At 34.9% G+C, this 18,276-nt stretch overlaps 2 protein-coding genes, 1 long non-coding RNA gene and 1 pseudogene across 6 annotated transcripts; 3 read left to right on the top strand and 1 right to left on the bottom strand.

Moving 5' to 3' along the window:
- Positions 1-372: 372 nt before the first annotated feature.
- LOC145574455 (uncharacterized protein At2g23090-like) lies at positions 373-2,932 on the top strand. Its single transcript, XM_081632241.1, has 3 exons — positions 373-529; positions 651-691; positions 2,499-2,932. Exons 1-3 carry the CDS (start codon positions 457-459, stop codon positions 2,616-2,618), a joined length of 234 nt encoding a protein of 77 aa, XP_081488367.1. The 5' UTR covers positions 373-456; the 3' UTR covers positions 2,619-2,932.
- A 1,036-nt stretch (positions 2,933-3,968) lies between these two features.
- Positions 3,969-8,996, bottom strand: LOC145574441 (uncharacterized; annotated as a pseudogene).
- On the top strand, positions 7,620-11,047 carry LOC145574456 (uncharacterized). Of its 4 annotated transcripts, none has more exons than XR_014098078.1 (5): positions 7,620-7,757; positions 7,856-7,932; positions 8,036-8,164; positions 9,547-10,581; positions 10,778-11,047. It is a non-coding gene; the product is annotated as an uncharacterized LOC145574456 (long non-coding RNA). The 4 variants fall into 4 exon arrangements; XR_014098079.1 differs by having other exon boundaries at positions 8,036-9,770; positions 10,416-10,581; XR_014098080.1 differs by having other exon boundaries at positions 8,036-9,799; positions 10,416-10,581.
- A 3,846-nt stretch (positions 11,048-14,893) lies between these two features.
- LOC145574440 (putative serine/threonine-protein kinase PBL25) lies at positions 14,894-17,903 on the top strand. Its single transcript, XM_081632227.1, has 6 exons — positions 14,894-15,020; positions 15,660-15,778; positions 15,876-16,065; positions 16,277-16,668; positions 16,755-17,572; positions 17,624-17,903. The coding sequence occupies exons 1-6, from the start codon at positions 14,894-14,896 to the stop codon at positions 17,823-17,825; spliced, it is 1,848 nt and encodes a 615-aa protein (XP_081488353.1). The 3' UTR covers positions 17,826-17,903.
- Positions 17,904-18,276: the final 373 nt, after the last annotated feature.

The raw sequence follows: 18,276 nt of genomic DNA, 5'->3' as shown, positions 1-18,276 counted from the left end.
TTTAAAAGTCCTTTTGGCTTCGTCTCTGCATTCCCTCCTCACACCGACATATTTTCTATGAGTATAAAATTATGAAATTATAGTACACTCTTCACCATAAACAGTTTAATAGAATCAATTAACTTGAACTTTTTATTTAACTTTGTGTCAATTAAAATGTGTTAGCTATTGCGAAAATGTTATAATATGGCCATGGACACGCAGTATTTGAAAATTGTTTGGCCCCTTACCCTAATTAGCAAGTGGGCACAACCCCATACTATTTGGTTGAGTCAATATGTAAAATTAACAAGTTAAAAAAAAAAATATAATAAAAACAAAGTGGATCACAGGAGAGATAGCGGTCCCACCAACCGCGTTCTTTTGTTCTAAAACTTGGGTGACCTCCTTCATTATTTCTTCTCTCTGCAAAATTTGCGCAAATTAGGGTTTTGCTTTCACCGATTTCTCACAAAAATGGGGGGAGGCAACGCTCAAAAATCCAAGACTGCTCGCGAGAAAAATTTGGAGAAGAATAAGCCTTCCAAAGGTTTTTTTTTTTTTTTTTTTTTTTTGATTAATGATTCAAAATTATTGTTCTAGGATAATTTATCTGAAAAAAATAAAATAAAAATTGAGGTTTGATTAAATTTGCGGTTGATTTGGTGCAGGAAGCCAATTAGATTCAAACAAAAAGGCTATGAGTATCCAGGTATGTTGATTTTGCAGTTGATTTTTATTTATTTGTTTGATTAATTTTGGTTAATGATGCTACAATTAAGCTGAATTAATTTCGATTTATGAATCATTGTGAATTTGTGATACTGATTTTACCTGTAATTGTTGAATTGATCCTTTGTGTTCAGCAGGTTGGAGTTGTGTATGATTTCAACTATTTGATCACTCTTTATGTAAATGTGCTCTAAATAAAATTTTATTCCAAGATATAGTATGGTCCAATACTAATCTTGCTGTTTATTGCGATGTAGCTTGGTCATTACTCATTAGGCTTGGATAAATAATTATGTGAGAGCGCTCACACACACTCACATTATTGAATTTGATGTGAAAATTTACTCTCACTAATCATTTTTACCAACTTTGATGATATTTTTTTGCTCTATATGGTCTATTTTTAAAGGGTTTATAAACTTTGTCATGATAATTTTTGCAACCTTTGTCAGTTAGCAGTCTCATATAAAATTTCGATATCCAAAAAAGTTGACGCCGTATTATGAGAAAATTTCTAAATATGCCACTACTTCAATCAAGCGATGGGGAGATAATTAAAAAGTGAATCAATTATCACCAGCCCCTGTTGGCCAACACCCATATGGACTAAAGCCCAAAGTTTGATGTGAAGAGTCTCGTGGTGCTAATCCCTTAAGTTCTTGTAAATGTCATATTCTGCCAAAATATCACCAGAACCTTTATCATAAATAATTAAATACGCCGGAGCCATTTATTAGCTAAAAACTTCGGAAGTAAGTGAAACTAATAGAAGCATTATGCATTTATTAGATAACCAACCATAGTCTAGTGATGCTTCTCCACTAACAAGCTGATTTATCCATCTTCAAGCTGCCTATTGAAGTTGCTTTGTGCTGTTGCATTGCTGTTGGCCTGTTGTTTTGAGAAGGATGGTGGGGTGGGGCTATGATGTTTTTGCTCGGTTGTAGACTTGTAGTATGAAATTAGGCTTATCTTTGGATATGCATACTGCTAATGTGTGCCTTCAACCTTTTATCATTTCCCATGATTACCTCCAAAATTTGTTATCTTGGGTTCTTGGCACAGCATTTCTTTATGAGAGGACATTTACCATTCGTCTGAACAAAGAGGAAGATATGAATTGATTAGCCTAGGCTAGCAAGCAGCTGTTACATAAGTTTTTATGCTTACCTAATTACCTCATGCAAGGTTAAACTTCCATCAGTTATACTGCATGTGTCCTTAAGATTTGGCTATGTATTGAGAGGAAGAGGCGTTTATGCTGAATACAAATTGTGCTGAACATGTCTTGAAACAATGAGCTCAAAGTTTCTATTTAAAAAGGTCATGTTTTACGGTAACTCTATTTGCAAGGATTACGCTGTTTTTGCTGCGTAATATACTTTTCCTTAATAATGTCGGAGAACACCACAAATTTGGCAGTGTTTCCTGCGCTTTGCAAACATGAGAATGGTTTGTGTAAATGAGTTTGTTATGCTGAATACAAATTGTGCTGATCATGTCTTGAAAGGCATTCTGCATATTGGATATGCATCCTTGCTGTTATTGAATCAATACTTAGCTTTTTATTCCTTTATTTATTTATTTTTATCATTGAGAACTGCTGACGCCAGAGGGAAGCTGATGGTGTTTCTGTAGACGTTTGGGAGTTGTTGTAGTCATATTGCAGTGTCATTGTTTTAGATACGACTTCATTGATACTTTGTAGATGTTATGTTTTAAAAGTATATATTGAGCCTTCTTGGAATGTATATCTGTTGATCTTAACATTTGAGTGGTGAATGCAGTGCAAGGTATGCATGCAGACATTTATGTGTACTACTACAGAGGTGAAATGCCGTGAACATGCTGAAAATAAGCACCCAAAACACGACATTGGTGCATGTTTTCCACATTTGCAGAAATGATCCCTGATGGTTTCATGTAGAAATTGATGGGAAGAAGTTGTCATAGGAAAATAAACTTTTAAGAAATGTTTCGAAAATTCGAAGTTGTAACTTATCTAATGTATATCAAATGATATTGCCTTAAATCTCTTGATTACCGCTGCCTTTGGTTGTTGGGATTACTCAATGTAAAACTTTGTTCTTCAAATGAAAGTTTCTAAACCTGTTTATCTTGAACTTGATCTGTATTTGTTTTGTATAAACGTTTGTCCTCTGTTAATAAGGTGCCTGTATTGTATCCTTGCATTCGTGAATAAATTATATTTCAGATTCTAGTGTTTGATTTCATGTCCGTCCATGTTACAATAATTTCATTGTATATTACGGTATTACCCTACTTATGTAAAATAGTAAAATTATACCCTCAGCAAAGTTGACACGACTGGTGTTATTGACCTTAACTGCCTTGTTCTTGAACCTAGTACCTGCCATGGTTGTATCATGGCTCATAGTAAGATATAGCTAAACTTGAGCCTTGGCTCCAATAATATCAAAAGGCTAATAAGAAAACAAATGGAACTCACTGACAGATAGCAAGTAAACACACGCATGATACAATAGATCAATCCACATCTGCTTCTATGAGCACCATTCAAGTAAAAGCAAGCCCAAAAAGAAGTAAACACAAATGTTACAAATCACAGATAATAAGGTTTTTTCCAACAATCATCAATCCACTTGCTGATTCAAGAGTCACAATATCAGTTTTTACACCTCTTTCACAGCTGAACATATATGCTTAAGTCATTGCTCCTTCCACCTCCGCTTTAACCATCGCTCACACATCATTACGTTATAAGCACACACATCATATTCTTACGTTATAAGCACACACATCATGCAACCCTTTAGTTGTGAGAAAGGAAAAGATGTCCACCGCTTCTCTAAGGTGATTAGCTTCACACAAACTATCCATCAGGATATTGTATGTAATAATATCAGGGACCACTCCAGTATTCCCCATTTCCTTCATCGTTGCAAGTGCCTCGGTAATTTGTGCATTCTTGCACATGCCATCAAGCAATGAATTCCAAGTGATTAAATCTGGTTTTAGTCCGTGAGCTTCCATTTCCTTGGAAAACTGGTGTGCAAGCCTGAGCTGATTGTCTTTGCACAAGGCATCTATAAGAGTGTCGTACGACTTACTGATTGTTTTTTTTTCCTACAATCATCAATCAAAAGTTAAACATTAAATATACGACTTACTGATTCACAAATTACTCATGATACCTGTTTACACATCTCTATCACATCTGATCATATATGCTTTCGTCATTGCTCCTTCCACCTTTGCTCCTAATTGTCCCTTGCTCAGTTTTCAATAAACTTTTTCAGCAATTCCCTGTCTGCATCACCAATTTGTGAATCAGTGAGTAAGCCCACAAATGATGATATTGTGTGATTATCAGCAGCAAACTTCTTGATTCTCATTAAGCTGACAAGCTCTAAAGCTCTCCTGACATCCTTTCCATCTATAAATCCTCTAATAATTGTATTGAAGGTACATTCATTTGGAAAGCATCCATTGTCCTCCATATTCTTCAACAGTTCATCAGCTTTAGCTAGCAACCCTTCTTTACAAAACCCTTTTATTATTATGGTGTAAGCACGCACATCATGCAGCCCTTTAGTTGTAAGAATGGAGAAGATGTCCACCGCTTCTCTAAGGCGATTAGCTTCACACAAACCATCCATTAGGATCCTGTATGTAACAGTATTAGGGGCCACTCCAGTAGTCTCCATTACTTTTATTGTTGCAATTGCCTCATCTATTTGTCCATTCTTACACATGCCGTCAAGCAATGAGCTCCAAGTGATTATATTTGGCTTTAGTCCATGAGCTTGCATTTCCTTGAAAAACTGGTGTGCAAGCTTGAGCTGATTGTCTTTGCACAAGGCATCTATAAGAGTGCTGTACGTGATAACATCAGGGATTAATCCGTTAGAATGCATCTCTTGGAGCAGACCAAGAGCTTTGTCAATCTTTTTAGACTTGCAATAGCCATTGATTAAGCTGTTGTAAGTAACTACATTAGGTTTGCAGCCATTATCAACTATCAAATCCATAAGCTTTTCTGCCTCACCCATCTCACCACGTAAACAATACCCGTCTAACAGAGCACTGTAAGTGATGATATCGGGAACCAAACCTATCTGAGTCATGTATTCAAAAATGTCCCGTGCTTCACCAACCTTGCCATCTTTACAAAACATATCAATCAACATGTTGTAGGTCTCAACATTAGGAGTAATGTTGTTCCTCAACATCTCGGTCAGCATTTGTTGAGCCTCTTTCTGTTGCCCCAAAGTGCACAAACCTCGAATTAAGGTAGTAAAGGTGACAACATCAGGGGAAATTCCCTTGACTTTCATCTCCTTGAAAAGGCGGAGAGCCTGAGGTAATAACTGGTCTTTACAGAGACTATCAATGATGGTGGTATAAATGACAACATCAGGCATAAAATGTCCGTAAGACTCCATATTTCGAAGGAGTTTGAGAGCACCGGCATTATCACCGGACCTACAGAGACCTTTGAACATAGAACCATAGGTGACTAATGTGGGTTGGTAGCCAAGCTTGACAACTTTATCCAACATTTGAACGGCTTTGTCCAGTTGATTAGAGTGAACGAAGCCATTGATGAGAGTAGTAAAGGTGACAATATCAGGTTGATAACCAAGCTTAATGGTATAAGAAACAAGGGACACCTAAGAAATGGAGCTGTCTGTATAGAGAAATGACAGTGGAGAAAGGTGGGTTGGGTTTAATCTTACAAATGGATGAAAAAAGCATATTGAAATCGATAATACCAGGAAGTGGGCGAATCAATTTCATATGCTCAAAATGAGAGAGGGGGATTTCAACATTAGTAAACCCTAATTTGGATTGTTGTCTAACAAATTTAAGAAACAATTTGGGGTCATCAACATCAACATCAACATCAAAATATCAAAAATGACTTATTTTGGGACTACTTTTTTTTTTGAAAAAAATACTGGGTAAAAAATATTTTGAGACTTTCGTATTGTGTGAAATGAGTCAAATGACATGAGGGAGTCGTTTACCTGTCAAAAAATAAAAAAAATAAAAGACATGAGTCATTTAAGTTTTTTTACAGTAATATTTTTAACCTCTTAATATGTCACTTGACCCAAATAAAAAATTATACGGAGTAAGAGTATTTCTATTTTTTTTTTTTGAAGGGTAGGAGTATCTCTATCAATAAAACATAATTACGTGAAATATTACTTCGTTATATATTATGTGCATCTCTGGATATTTTTATTTATGAGATGTAAAATATTCCAAACTTGCACATAACATTTAACGGAAGTATTAAAAATGTTCTCTTATTGCTTTTCTTTGAACACAACTTTATTATTATGTCTTTGTCAAAAAAAAACAAAAAAAAAAAAAAAACAAAACTTTATTATCATATCCGTCCATGTTACAACTAGTTGTACCGTGAAATTGTTTGGGTGACTAATCTGAGATTTGGGAATGAAGTTGAGGTATTGATCAGATTGTTAAATCAATTCTATTTTTTACTACTCTTATAGAATATGTTGTATATCTTCTCTAAAAGTCTTTTTCATTCAATTCAATTATATGGATCGAAGGCCAAGTCAGAGTTGTGAACTCTAAATCTTTAATGTTTGAGTCTTCCAAATTGAAAATGTCTAGATCTCAAACTTGTGTATATACACAATATGGTTCGTATATACTTGAATGATTTTAAGCCAAGGAAATTTGGTTATTGGCTTATTCATCTATTAAAAGCTAAATAATATATACAAAAAACTACCCATAAAGGACTAAAGCCTAATGGTACATCTAAAGGTGTTGTGCTCGCAGAGTGTGCCAGCACAACAACATGGATAGCTCACACTAACCTATTGGGTTGGGCGAGGGGATCGTGACTTATGATATGCTACAAACTCAATTGATCAAAAGGAAATTATTGAACCGGATTTTATAGCTTGCATTAGCTTTCGCAATTTGTTATACTTTGTTTGTTTTACATGACTGGATCATTGCAAAATTGAAAAAAACAAACCTTACTTTTTATTGCAAAAGCCTAAATGATTGTATGATATATCACACAATAATGTTGTGTGAATATACTAACTATTTTAGCAATTTATGTGTAGAGCTAACAAGATTAGCTAATATGTTGATTTAGCCTAACCCAAAATTTTTATTGACTCCGTGGAGTCTTATACTAATATTTTTGGTTAAATTTTCAACTCAATAAAAAATCCTTAACCTATAAAAGCGATGGAGCACAAATAAGAGCTGCTCTAAAATTTCTAAATTCCTTATGAACAGTGTCATGCCGAAATTACCCCTAGCATTTGCCTTTGATTTTCTTATCTACAGTGTCTGCCCTATTTTGTCCTTCACTTTATTTGCATGTGCAGCGACACGTGTTTGATCACCTTTTATACTTGCCTATTTTTCTCTCTCCTCACTTTTCAATCTCTCTCTCCTCAGTCCTCTGTTCTGCTTAAAGGTGGGCATTGTGCCGTGCTGGGCCGTCGCTGGCCGTGCCTGGGTGGGGCTTGTGCCAGGCTGTGCCGTGCCATGCCAAATTTTGGCACACCCCAGCCCACGTGCCTGGCGGACCGTGCGGTGCCGGGTTGCGGGTCAGCCTGTAACTTTTTATTTATTTATATGTATATATAAAAAAAATAAAAATAAAATCGATTTATTGTGTTATAAATAATTAAATAAGTTTATATAAATTAATCGATTTATATAAACTTAATTAAATAAGTTTATATAAATAAATAAACTTATTTATTTATTAATTAAATAAGTTTTATTTGAAGAATGGGTTGTACCGGCGTGTCATGCCGCCCGTCATGCCCGTGTCGTGTCCGTACCGGATTTTCAATTTTTTGTTTACGGCACGGCCTATGGCCCACAAGTTGTTCACGGTACGGCCCACAACTCCGGCCCACGGCACCCATTTTTTGTGAAAATCTTACAGTAGCTCTCCATCTGTAAGTAATAATACCATCATTTCTAGAGAGAGAGAGCGAGATGAGAGAAAGCGAGAGCAGAAGTGGAGAACATTTAACGGAGTAATATTTCACGTAAATTTCGAGTAGTTCTTTGTCCTTTGATTTTCAGTGTTATACTTCCTATGCTTTATTTTAATTTTCTGGTTTTTTTTTTTTCGATTAATTTTTAGGCTCTAGAAAAGGATACTAAGGGTATTCCTTCATCAAAACAAGCTAAATCTCGGGGCGGAAAGCAGAAGAATTAACGGTGAAATTTTAATTTTTTCATCTCCCATATTTTTCAATTCAATAATTTGAGATTCATAGAAAGGAATTTACTTTTCTTTTTTTTTTTTGGGTCAAAATTGCAGAAGTGGAGTAAAGGAGGAAAGCAAAAGGAGAAGGTTAAAAACTAAATGGATTATAGTTTAATTTTTACATAATCATGCAACACTGTCCACTCTACCAAGCCGCGATGCCGCCGTCCACTTGCTTCAGTAGTGCGATTCTTTTTCTTTTTTTAATTTTGTTTTTTTTGATTAGTTTTTGTTTGTTTTAATTTTTAACTTTGTTGATGAAACTGTAACTCCTCTTTCTTCAATTTTTTTTTTGTTTTAATTTTGTTTTTAGTTCAATTGATTTGGTATACAAGTAGTCTGTAAAACCCCTTTCTTCGATTTTGATTAGGGGTAGATTAGCGAAAATGTCCAGTTTTCATTAGCTTCACACGACTGAAAAAACTTCACCTAACTCAGATTTTGTTGAGAAAAGTAATTTAAGGCTGGGAGGGTGGTTTTAACCCCACAATCTGTGGTTAGTATTTTGCATAATCATGAAAACCCATTAATTTCAATTAGGTTTTATATAATATTAATCCATTATTCCAAAAGAATCAGCGAATTCACGGTGTTTTGGCTAATAATCTATATATTAAAGGTCCGGTTTTGTTAAATGCTGAGTCAGTCTAGGATATTAGGAGTTCATAAGTACTATTTTAACATTATGATGGTATTATTACTTACAGATGGAGAGCTAGTGTAAGTTTTTTTTTGCACTCATTTTATTGCATTTTGTTTCCTCTAACTTTATGTTGTAGTGTTGTACATTCTCTTAACACAACTCATGATTTCATGGAAAGCAAAGTGCATTTACTTTGTGTCAACGAAACTGAGAAGCTAAAGGAAGGGTAGGGGGTGGTTCTTGTACACGTATAAAAGGCTAAAAGCAGTGTTTATTACCTTTTAGCTCACTAAATGTTTGAGATGCCTTGTTTGTGAAATTTTGACAGTTGGATGAACTTAGATACTCATTAATTAGACGAATCATGCTCTATTAATTTGCAAAATTCTATTAAATGTTGAAGATTTTTGATTTAACATTGAGGGATTATCTTCTTAAGTTGTCCTTATTAGCTTTTGCTCTTATATCTCTTAATTTACAGAAAGTTGAAAGAATTATCAACACTTAATTATAATCTATATAATAAAGGTCCGGTTTTGTTGAATGCTGAGTTAGTTGAGGATATTAGGAGTTCATAAGTACTATTTTAACATTATTATTCATTATGATGGTATTAGTTTAACTTATGCCCATGTGATGAATATACTTCCCTTTCTTGTGGGTTTGTACTTGTTACATTTTTTTAATATCAATTTAGATTACAAATTGATGATTTTGAGATGTAATGTGTAGGATTATAAACTGATAGTCATGTTAACCCATTTCTTTCTTAGGGTCTCATATATTAATTTTCTGTATTGCAGATGATGATGTCAAAGTAAGTAAATGGTCCATCAATCTATCTTTGCTTCTACTAAGCCATATCAATTTAGCACAAATATACTAATTGCATTTTCTTGGCTATTTTCATATATCGCTCCAGCAATCATATGCAAAGTAATACTTTTGGGTCCCAATTCCCAAATGTTGTTGAAGCTAGGTGTGTCCATGAAAGACTGTTTGGTAGTGGAAGATAGTGTCATTGGCCTCCAGGTTCACCTCAAGCTCGATGTCCAATTTTTCAGCAATAAGTGAGCTATGTGATTACAAAAGCTGAAGCAATGGATGCTGATTTAGGCCACTTCTCTGTACGATTTGTTCAAGCAGGTCATTTGAGTTCTCAATAGCATATATACGTAAAGATTTCATCATTGGCTCACTACTACTTTTTTATTTATTTGAACAGTGAACATCAAATAACATTGTCGTTTTAAACTTTGCCATTGGTTATAGTCATCAAGGGGCACTAATAGCGGTGTTCACATTGTGTAGTTTTAGTTGTGGTTTCTGCTGTAGAATTGTGGATAAGCTGTTGGCTTTAGGATTATAGTAGATCAAGTGATCAACAGAAGTAGGATGGTAGTTTAAGCTTGAGCTTGCAGCATAGCTACATGGATAAATTTCATCTTACTTGAAGGGAACACTGGAAGAATTAAAGAATGACAGTGCTATATGATCTTAGTCAATAAAGAAGAAAAGGATGTACTTCATATGCTGAAATGTAATACAGAATTGCCAAGTACAATTTTTCCTTCAACCTTCCTTCCTTTTTACGGTGCTGTCTATCTACCATGCTGAAATAAGCAGTATAGCATATGTTAACTTGGTTTTTTCTTTTATAATTCTAGAATCATGTGGCTAGGGGAAAATTTAGTAACTGATTTCTTAAACCTTTCTTCCTTTTTACGGCATTCTTGTGATCAGTAGAGAGAGAATATCATTTTTTGCTTCTGTCTGTTTATATCATTTTAGAAGATGAAGGGAAGATATATCGAGATCAATATCTGTATGCCAAGCAGGAGCTTGCTGCTGCATGCTAGAGGACATGAGCCGTCACTTCAGGATAAAGCTCTTGAAAGAGATCAAGGAATCCTAGGAGCAACTGGAGAAACAAATACAATAATGCAATGAACTTGAGGTGAGTACTGACTTGGGAGTTAAAATTCAAGGATTGAAATGTAATATATGTGAATATTTGTTTTTACTTGCTTGAAATAATTTAATTTGTTATAGAAAGGAAAAAATAGATGAGAAATTTTTACTACAAGATATAAAAATTACCTCGATACTATTGACATTGTAGTTCTTTTTTGGTTTTTGGGGTTGCATTTCAGGTTAAGCTCAAAAAAGGAAGAAGTCATGCTTAGAAGTTTCCTGACCATGTGGTTTGGAGAGAGTGCGACAAATAATGTAGGAGAATTCTTGACAAGGCTCGTCAATCAGCTCCTTGCATTGTGTCATGCTCTTTAACAAGCTTCACTCCATTTTCCATGTATATTGATACAAAGTATCTTTTGAAGTATTAATTTTTTAGAAGCGATAGTATTAAAGTGATCATGTAAAATTACATTGAAAAAAAGGAAATGTTTTATTACAAGCTTATATATTTGTAATCTTGTGGTAATTTTGTGTTCTTTATTAATTGTTTTATTTGGAAGTTATTGTTATAGAACTTTGAGTTAAATATCCATTTGTGGCATGGGATTCCGTGATTATTACTATTATTAGAGAGAAATATCCCTTAAGAAAATAATCAAAGAGAAATATCCCTTAAGAAAATAAGAGTAATTAGCTGAAGAAAAGGTTTATTGGACCAATTAAGCTAATTACATTTTCTTAAATTAAATTTTGAAAAAAGATCATTTGAGAGAGAGATCAATTACAAAATAACACATGAGAGAGAGCGAGAAAGAGAAATAGAAAGAAAGAGAGATAACATTTAAGAAATATTATTTGAGAGAAACCAATTAAGAAAAATCCTTTAACAAAACAAGTGAGACCACTTTACAAAAATCATTTATGAAAATAAGTAAAATTAACTTAGGAAAAAAGTTACTAAAATGCTAAAAAGAAAGAGAGACCACTGAGGAAATATCACTCAAAAAAAAAAAAAAAGATCACTCAAGAAGAAAGATCACTAAAAAAAGAATGATAGCTTAAGAAAATCAGGGCAATTAGTTTAGGAGAAACTTAGGGCAATTAAGGACAATTAGTTTAGGAGAGAAACTTAGGGCAATTAACTTAGCAGAAGGAGAGAAAGAAACCATGAGTGAGAGAGACAACTTAAAAAAGATTCATCACCTAAGAAAATTAGGACGATTAGCTTATGAAAACGTAATTATCTCACGAAAAAGGCTTACTAAAATGCGAGAGAAAAAGAGACCACACAAAAGAGTACTTAAGAAAATTAAGGCAATTATCTTAAGAGAGAAAAGGAGAAAGAAGTCACTTAAGAAAAATCATTTATGAAAATAAGGTCAATTGGCTTTAGAGAGGTAAGAGACCAATTAAGAAAGATCACATACAAAAATCGAGGCAATTAGCTTAGAAGAGAGAGGGAGAGGGGCCACTTATAAGAAAGATCACTTAAGAAAAATGAGGCAATTAGCTTAAGAAAAAACAATTAGCTTAGAAAAAGGGTTAACTAAAATGAGAGAGAGAGAAAGAGACCACTAAGGAAAAACCACTTAAGAAACTAAAATCAGGGCAAGGAAGCGACCTACTAGAGATGAGGGAGATAAATTACGAAAGATCACTTGAGAGAGAGAGACCATTTAAGAAAAATCATTTGAGAGAGAACACTTTAGAAATATCACTTAACTAAAAGAGGGAAACCACTTGAAAGATTACTTATGAAAATAAGAAAAATTAGCTTAGGAAAAAGAGTTACTAAAATGCTAAAAAGAAAGAGACACCACTTAAAAAGAAAAATCACTCAAGAAGAAAGACCAATAAAGAAAAGAAAGATAACTTAGCAATTACTTTAGGATAGAAACTTAGGGCAATTAGTTTAGGGGATGGAAAGAAAGAAACCATTAGTGAGAGAGACCACTTAAGAAAGATCCATCACCTAAGAAAGTTAGGGCGATTAGCTTATGAAAACGAAATTAGCTTAGGAAAAAGGCTTCATAAAATGCGAGAGAAAAAGAGACCATGTAAAAAAGATCACTTAACAAAATCAAGACAATTATCTTAATTTAAGAGAGAGAGAGAAAAAAGAAAGCAACCACTTAAGAGAAATCATTTATGAAAATAGGGTCAATTGACTTTGAAGGGATGAGAAACCAATTAAGAAAGATCACATACAAAAATCAAGGCAATTAGCTTAGAAGTGAAAGAGCGAGAGAGGGGCCACTTAAGAAAGATCACTTAAAAATTATGGCAATTAGCTTAGGAAAACACAATTAGCTTAGTAAAAGGCTTTCTAAAATGAGAGAGAGAGAGAGAGAGAGAGAGAGAGAGAGAGAGAGAGAGAGAGAGAGAGACCACTAAGAAAAAACCACTTATAGCTTATGAAGCGACCTATTAATACACTAGAGAGACAGAAGCCACTTACGAAAGATCATTGAGATAGACCACTTAAGAAAGGCCACTTAACATAAAAAAAGAAGAAACAACTTAAGAAAGACCACTTAAAAAAAGGAAGGATTTTTTGACTTTTACCACAAAAAAAAAATCAAAAAATTGTTTTTTACTATCAAAAATTTTAAAAGTTTTATTTTACCACAAAAAAAGAATTAAAAAATTATTTTTTTACCACCTGCCATCAAGAACCTAACGGAATTTTTAAAATTCTTCGATTTTCATGCCAAACACATGGTCTTTAGGGGTTTTATGGGGCATTTTGAGCCTTTGGATCCAATTTGAGGTCAGAATTGACAAAAAATGATCGAAAATGCTTCATTTTACGTGTTTAAAAATACCTTGATTTGCGTGAAATACGTAAAATGAGACATTTCCGATCAATTTTTTGTCAATTCTAACCTCAAATTGGACTCAAAGAGCCAAAATGCCCCCCTAAACCTATGAACAACATGTTTTGCGCACGAAAATCGAATAATTTTTTTAAACCGTTAAATTTAACGGTTTTCTTGACGGTAGGTGATAAAAAAAACAATTTTTCGAAATTTTTTTTGTGGTAAAATAAAACTTTTAAAATTTTTGGTAATAAAAAACAATTTTGTGATTTTTTTTTGTGGTAAAAGTCTAAAACCCAAAAAGAAATTTGCTTAGGAAAAGGAGTTACTAAATGCTAGAGCAACATTGAGAGAGATACCACTTAAGAAAGTTTTCAATAAAGAAGAAAGATCACTCAAAAAGAAATATCAGTTAAGAAAAGAAAGATCACATAAGAAAATCAAGAGACCACTTAAGAAATCACTTTAGATAATCGGACAATTAGCTTAGGAGAAGGGCATGATAATTGGGAAATCAATAGAATACACTTTATTTTTTTCCCTTACCAAAAACATTATTATCAATTTTTTAAAACAATAACCATGCTCAATACTAATTTAGACGCATATGTAACAAGTACCTGAACATAAATTCCTTTTCAAACTCATTACGTATTAAAAAAAAAAAAAAAAAACCCACATTGCCGCACATCAAGACAACAATTACACCCTAAAATTCCAACTAGCAACACACAAAACACCCTAGTGACTCAAAAAACCCGCTCTTTTCAACCTATAATTACAGGTTTAAATCCAACTATAGGCCGATTTTTACAAAATGACATGATTACCTATCAGGTGTAACCGTGTAAATAACAAATAGAAGACAACTCCTCAAGAATTAAGAGTGGGGTGACTTGGTTAGAGGTGGTTTGTTGGGAAAAAGAGTGGGAGGGAGTTAACAAAACATACCAGAATTTTGAATTTCAACGGCTTGGTTTCATACAATTATTATAATTCATATAATATTGAAACTAATTTACATAATAGGGACAATTAGAGCGTGCATGCATGTCTAACCACCATACTCCACCCATATCTTCCTTATTTTTCTGAGGATTATTTCCTAAAAAAATTTCCCAAGAAAAAAAAATAAACAAAGTTTTTCATCATCCCAAAATTCGGGACTTTTTACACCCCAACAAATTTTGTCAAAGTCTTTCTTCCTTTCTTCATTGGTTTTGATTGCTTGATTGAGTTCCTTCTTTGCCCATTCGCCGTCGGAGGCCCTTCGTTGATCTACCTACATTCATCTGAACAAATTGAATTATTGTGATTTTTGTTTAGACATGATTTGAATTTTGGGCTGTGATTTCATTTGTTATTGAGATGAATGATGTTTAGAATCAGATGATGAATATTTGGAGGGACTTGGTTGTTTTTGGATGAATCTGAGTTGTTGGGATTCTGGGATTTTTCCTTTCTCTCTAGAGATTATAGAAAAATCATCAATTTTGACGACGAAAACGGGGATCAGGGGTCTGAGTGATCGACATGAATTGCCTACCGTGCTTCAACAAGGACGACGACGAAGAATCCACTGATCCTCCACCACCTCCTCTTAAGAAAGAAAGTCTTGCTCATATTGAACCCAAAGAGGCAGTTGCTTCTTCGTCAAAAGGTATCCTTTCTTTCCTTCCTCTTGTAGTGATTGTTTGACATGATTCCTCTGTTCAGGACATTTGTTCATATATTTGCTTTATTGTTTATGAAATTCTGTGTTAGAGATTCTTTTGGAAGAGCTAGAGGGGATTAGGCGATATCCATACAATTATGTTTCAGGGTAGATGACAAAACAGACTATTTCATAGTAGAAACTTAGCTTAATGTTGGTTTTGTAGCTATATGTTGGGTGATTAAGAGGATTTGAGGTCAGTAAATAGCTTGATGACTTGATTAACTACGCCCCATGAGAATCTAACATCCTTTTAGTGGAAGGTTGGCTTATGACATTGAAGGGTTTCTAAGGTTGGTTCTGCTAAATATGAAGCATGGCTTCATCTTATCAGTATATCTGACATATTATATCCTAGGCAAATTTTCACTGCTTCAAAGCTGTAGTTTCTAGTGCTGTAATGTACTATGTCTAGATTTGTGCTCCTCAAACGTGTAAATAACCAGAAATATCCTTTAATGTATAATCTGTGGTTATATCAATGTTAGGTAATTTCTCAGCTAGAATCATTACTTGAAACTAAACTCCCTCATTTTTTCGCTGCAGCAAAATTAATGATAAATTTCCTTGCATATCTTATTGTAGCAAAAACTTTTACCTTCCGGGAGCTGGCCATGGCAACAAAAAATTTCCGGCAGGAATGTCTTTTAGGTGAAGGTGGATTTGGAAGAGTATTCAAAGGGAAGCTTCAGTCTTCTGGCCAGGTAATCACTAACCGGTGTCCTGAATTCCCTTTCTTTGCTGGATTTGTTTTCTTATCTAGTCGATTGTTGACCTCAATTTAATGGTTGGCTTCTGTAGGTTGTTGCTGTAAAGCAGCTAGACAGAAATGGAATGCAAGGAAATAAGGAGTTTCTAGTTGAGGTCCTGATGCTCAGTCTGATCCAACACACGAATTTGGTCAGTCTCATTGGCTACTGTGCTGACGGAGATCAGAGGCTTCTGGTGTATGAATATCTGCAGATGGGATCTCTGGAGAATCTATTGTTTGGTAAATTAACTTTGCATCCTTCTAGTGGTTAATCAGTATCCTATCTTCACTTCTACATGTTTTTCCTGCCTTCTGCATCATTTTAATATATAAGCAGAAGCTGCAGGATTTATAATAGCTGTTGCTGTTACTCTTCTTCTTTGCTTTTAATACTTCGTATGATGCAAACATCTTTCACAACTTAATGCTTTGTAACTTCTGCAACTTGCAGGTGATGATCCTGACAAGAAACCGCTGGATTGGTTCACCAGGATGAAAATAGCTTTGGGTGCAGCCAATGGACTCGAATATTTGCATGACAAGGCCAATCCCCCTATCATATACCGTGACCTAAAACCGTCAAATATTCTATTAAATGAAAACTATGAACCAAAACTGTCTGACTTTGGTCTTGCCAAGCTTGGAGCAGGTGGAGGTAAGGTAAACCCAACATCAAGGGTAATGGGAACTTACGGTTACTCTGCACCTGAGTATTCAAGTGGTGGTGAGCTTACTCTCAAATCTGACATATATAGCTTTGGAGTTGTATTTTTAGAGCTTCTCACTGGACGAAAAGCCATTGACACTACTAGACCAAATGATGAGCAAAATCTAGTTACATGGGTAAGCTTTATTTTATCACTCTGATTTAGGGTGACAACAGTGACTAGAATTATCCTCACCTGATTTATTTGTAACTGTATCACCAGGCACAACCAATATTTAGGGATCCTAAAAGATTTCCGGATTTGGCAGACCCACGGCTAAATAACAATTTTCCACTGACAAGTCTAAACCAAGCAGTTGGAATTTGTGCAATGTGCCTTCAAGAAGAATCATCTGTCCGGCCCTTGATTGGTGATGTTGTTGCTGCTCTCAGTTTCCTGGCGATACCTCAACCAAGTACTGCTCCTGCTTCAGCCCCACCAGAAAATGCCCCTCCATCAGAGCAGAAGATGCTCTATGAAATTGAGACCAAAAAGAATAAACCGTCCCAATCAGATGACAGTTTACGGTATGATGATAGTGAGAGTACCCAAAGTGGTTCTGATCTGCGGAATGGAGGAAGTTATCAAAAAGTTGAACTGGGAGAGAAAGACTGTAGTAGTCTATATTCAGGGAGAGGACAGAGCTTTGATACTTTAGAGGAACACAGCATTTACACATCAGACTCAGACAGTGGAGGAGGCAATACCAATTATGATGATGCTGAAACCACAGAGCTTGAAGATCCAGAAAGATCAATAGATTCAATTGCTAATTACAGTTTGCACTCAGCCCGAAGTACTGACAGCAGCATGCAATCTGATGCTGGATATAAATCTTCAAAACATGGAAGTAGTAGGAGATCTTCACCAACAAATGCTAATGGTTCTCGTAGAAGAAAGCCAGTTGTGACATTTAAGGAACCAAGTTTAAGCGCGAAGAAAAATGGTACTAGAAAACCCGAAGGAGAAAATAACCATTCAGACAGTAATAACCAGACAGTACTTTCTGCTGCTACAGATGTTAGACAACAGCAGCAGCAGCAACAACAACAGCAACAACAACAACAGCAGCAACATATACAAGAACCAAGCTCAAGTTCCTCAAGCTCAGAAAGCAGCAGTGAATCTGAGGAAGAGAAAGGGTCTCCAAAACACATGAAAGAGACACACATTCCTCTACAGAATAACGGATTCCAAGAACAAGCCACTAGTAGCCCAGACAGATCAAATCATCGAGTTTTTGAGCAACCTCATAAAGAAAGTCCACAGCTACGGCATCTTAAAACCAGGTGATATCCGTGAGAAGGCATTAATGCATTATACGGCTATCCATCTTCTTGTTCTGAAACTGATTGTTGAGCATAGACAAAAAGAACTCTGAGCAGTTTGTCTCCCTCTTTTCATCCAATTCTCAAGTTATACCCTAAGCATCAGACGTTGAGGAGGTTGGAATCATGCTATTTTGAGTGAGGGGCAAATGCCAGATCTTGGTTGCAAATTTCTTTCAAAAATCCCTTACAACTTGTGTTTGTTTGATTCAATTACGACACCATTCCTTTATCATTCTAGTTCTTCCCTTTTGTCTCGACTCCTCTTGAAAAACTTGATATTTTGTAAGCATATGGAATTGGCCTTTTTTGCACTGAAATTGTTAGAAGTGCTAGGCATGTAGGCAGAAGGGTGAGCACATACAGCACAATGACGATTTTGTTTACTTTACTTTTCATAAAATGCATGGTAGTGC

Source organism: Chenopodium album, chromosome 13, assembly GCF_948465745.1.
Source record: "Chenopodium album chromosome 13, dcCheAlbu1.1, whole genome shotgun sequence".
Classification (NCBI taxonomy): domain Eukaryota; kingdom Viridiplantae; phylum Streptophyta; class Magnoliopsida; order Caryophyllales; family Amaranthaceae; genus Chenopodium; species Chenopodium album.
The sequence above is the reverse complement of the archived record's forward strand: the minus strand, read 5'-3'. Positions and strand labels throughout refer to the sequence as shown.

Excerpts from the sequence above, each read along its gene's own strand:
- LOC145574440 (XM_081632227.1), top strand. The coding sequence starts at position 14,894 with ATGAATTGCCTACCGTGCTTCAACAAGGACGACGACGAAGAATCCACT. Across the intron at positions 15,779-15,875 it reads AGCTTCAGTCTTCTGGCCAG|GTTGTTGCTGTAAAGCAGCT; the intron begins GTAATCACTAAC and ends TGGCTTCTGTAG. Across the intron at positions 16,669-16,754 it reads AGCAAAATCTAGTTACATGG|GCACAACCAATATTTAGGGA; the intron begins GTAAGCTTTATT and ends CTGTATCACCAG.
- LOC145574455 (XM_081632241.1), top strand. The coding sequence starts at position 457 with ATGGGGGGAGGCAACGCTCAAAAATCCAAGACTGCTCGCGAGAAAAAT. Across the intron at positions 530-650 it reads GAAGAATAAGCCTTCCAAAG|GAAGCCAATTAGATTCAAAC; the intron begins GTTTTTTTTTTT and ends GATTTGGTGCAG. Across the intron at positions 692-2,498 it reads AAAAGGCTATGAGTATCCAG|TGCAAGGTATGCATGCAGAC; the intron begins GTATGTTGATTT and ends TGGTGAATGCAG.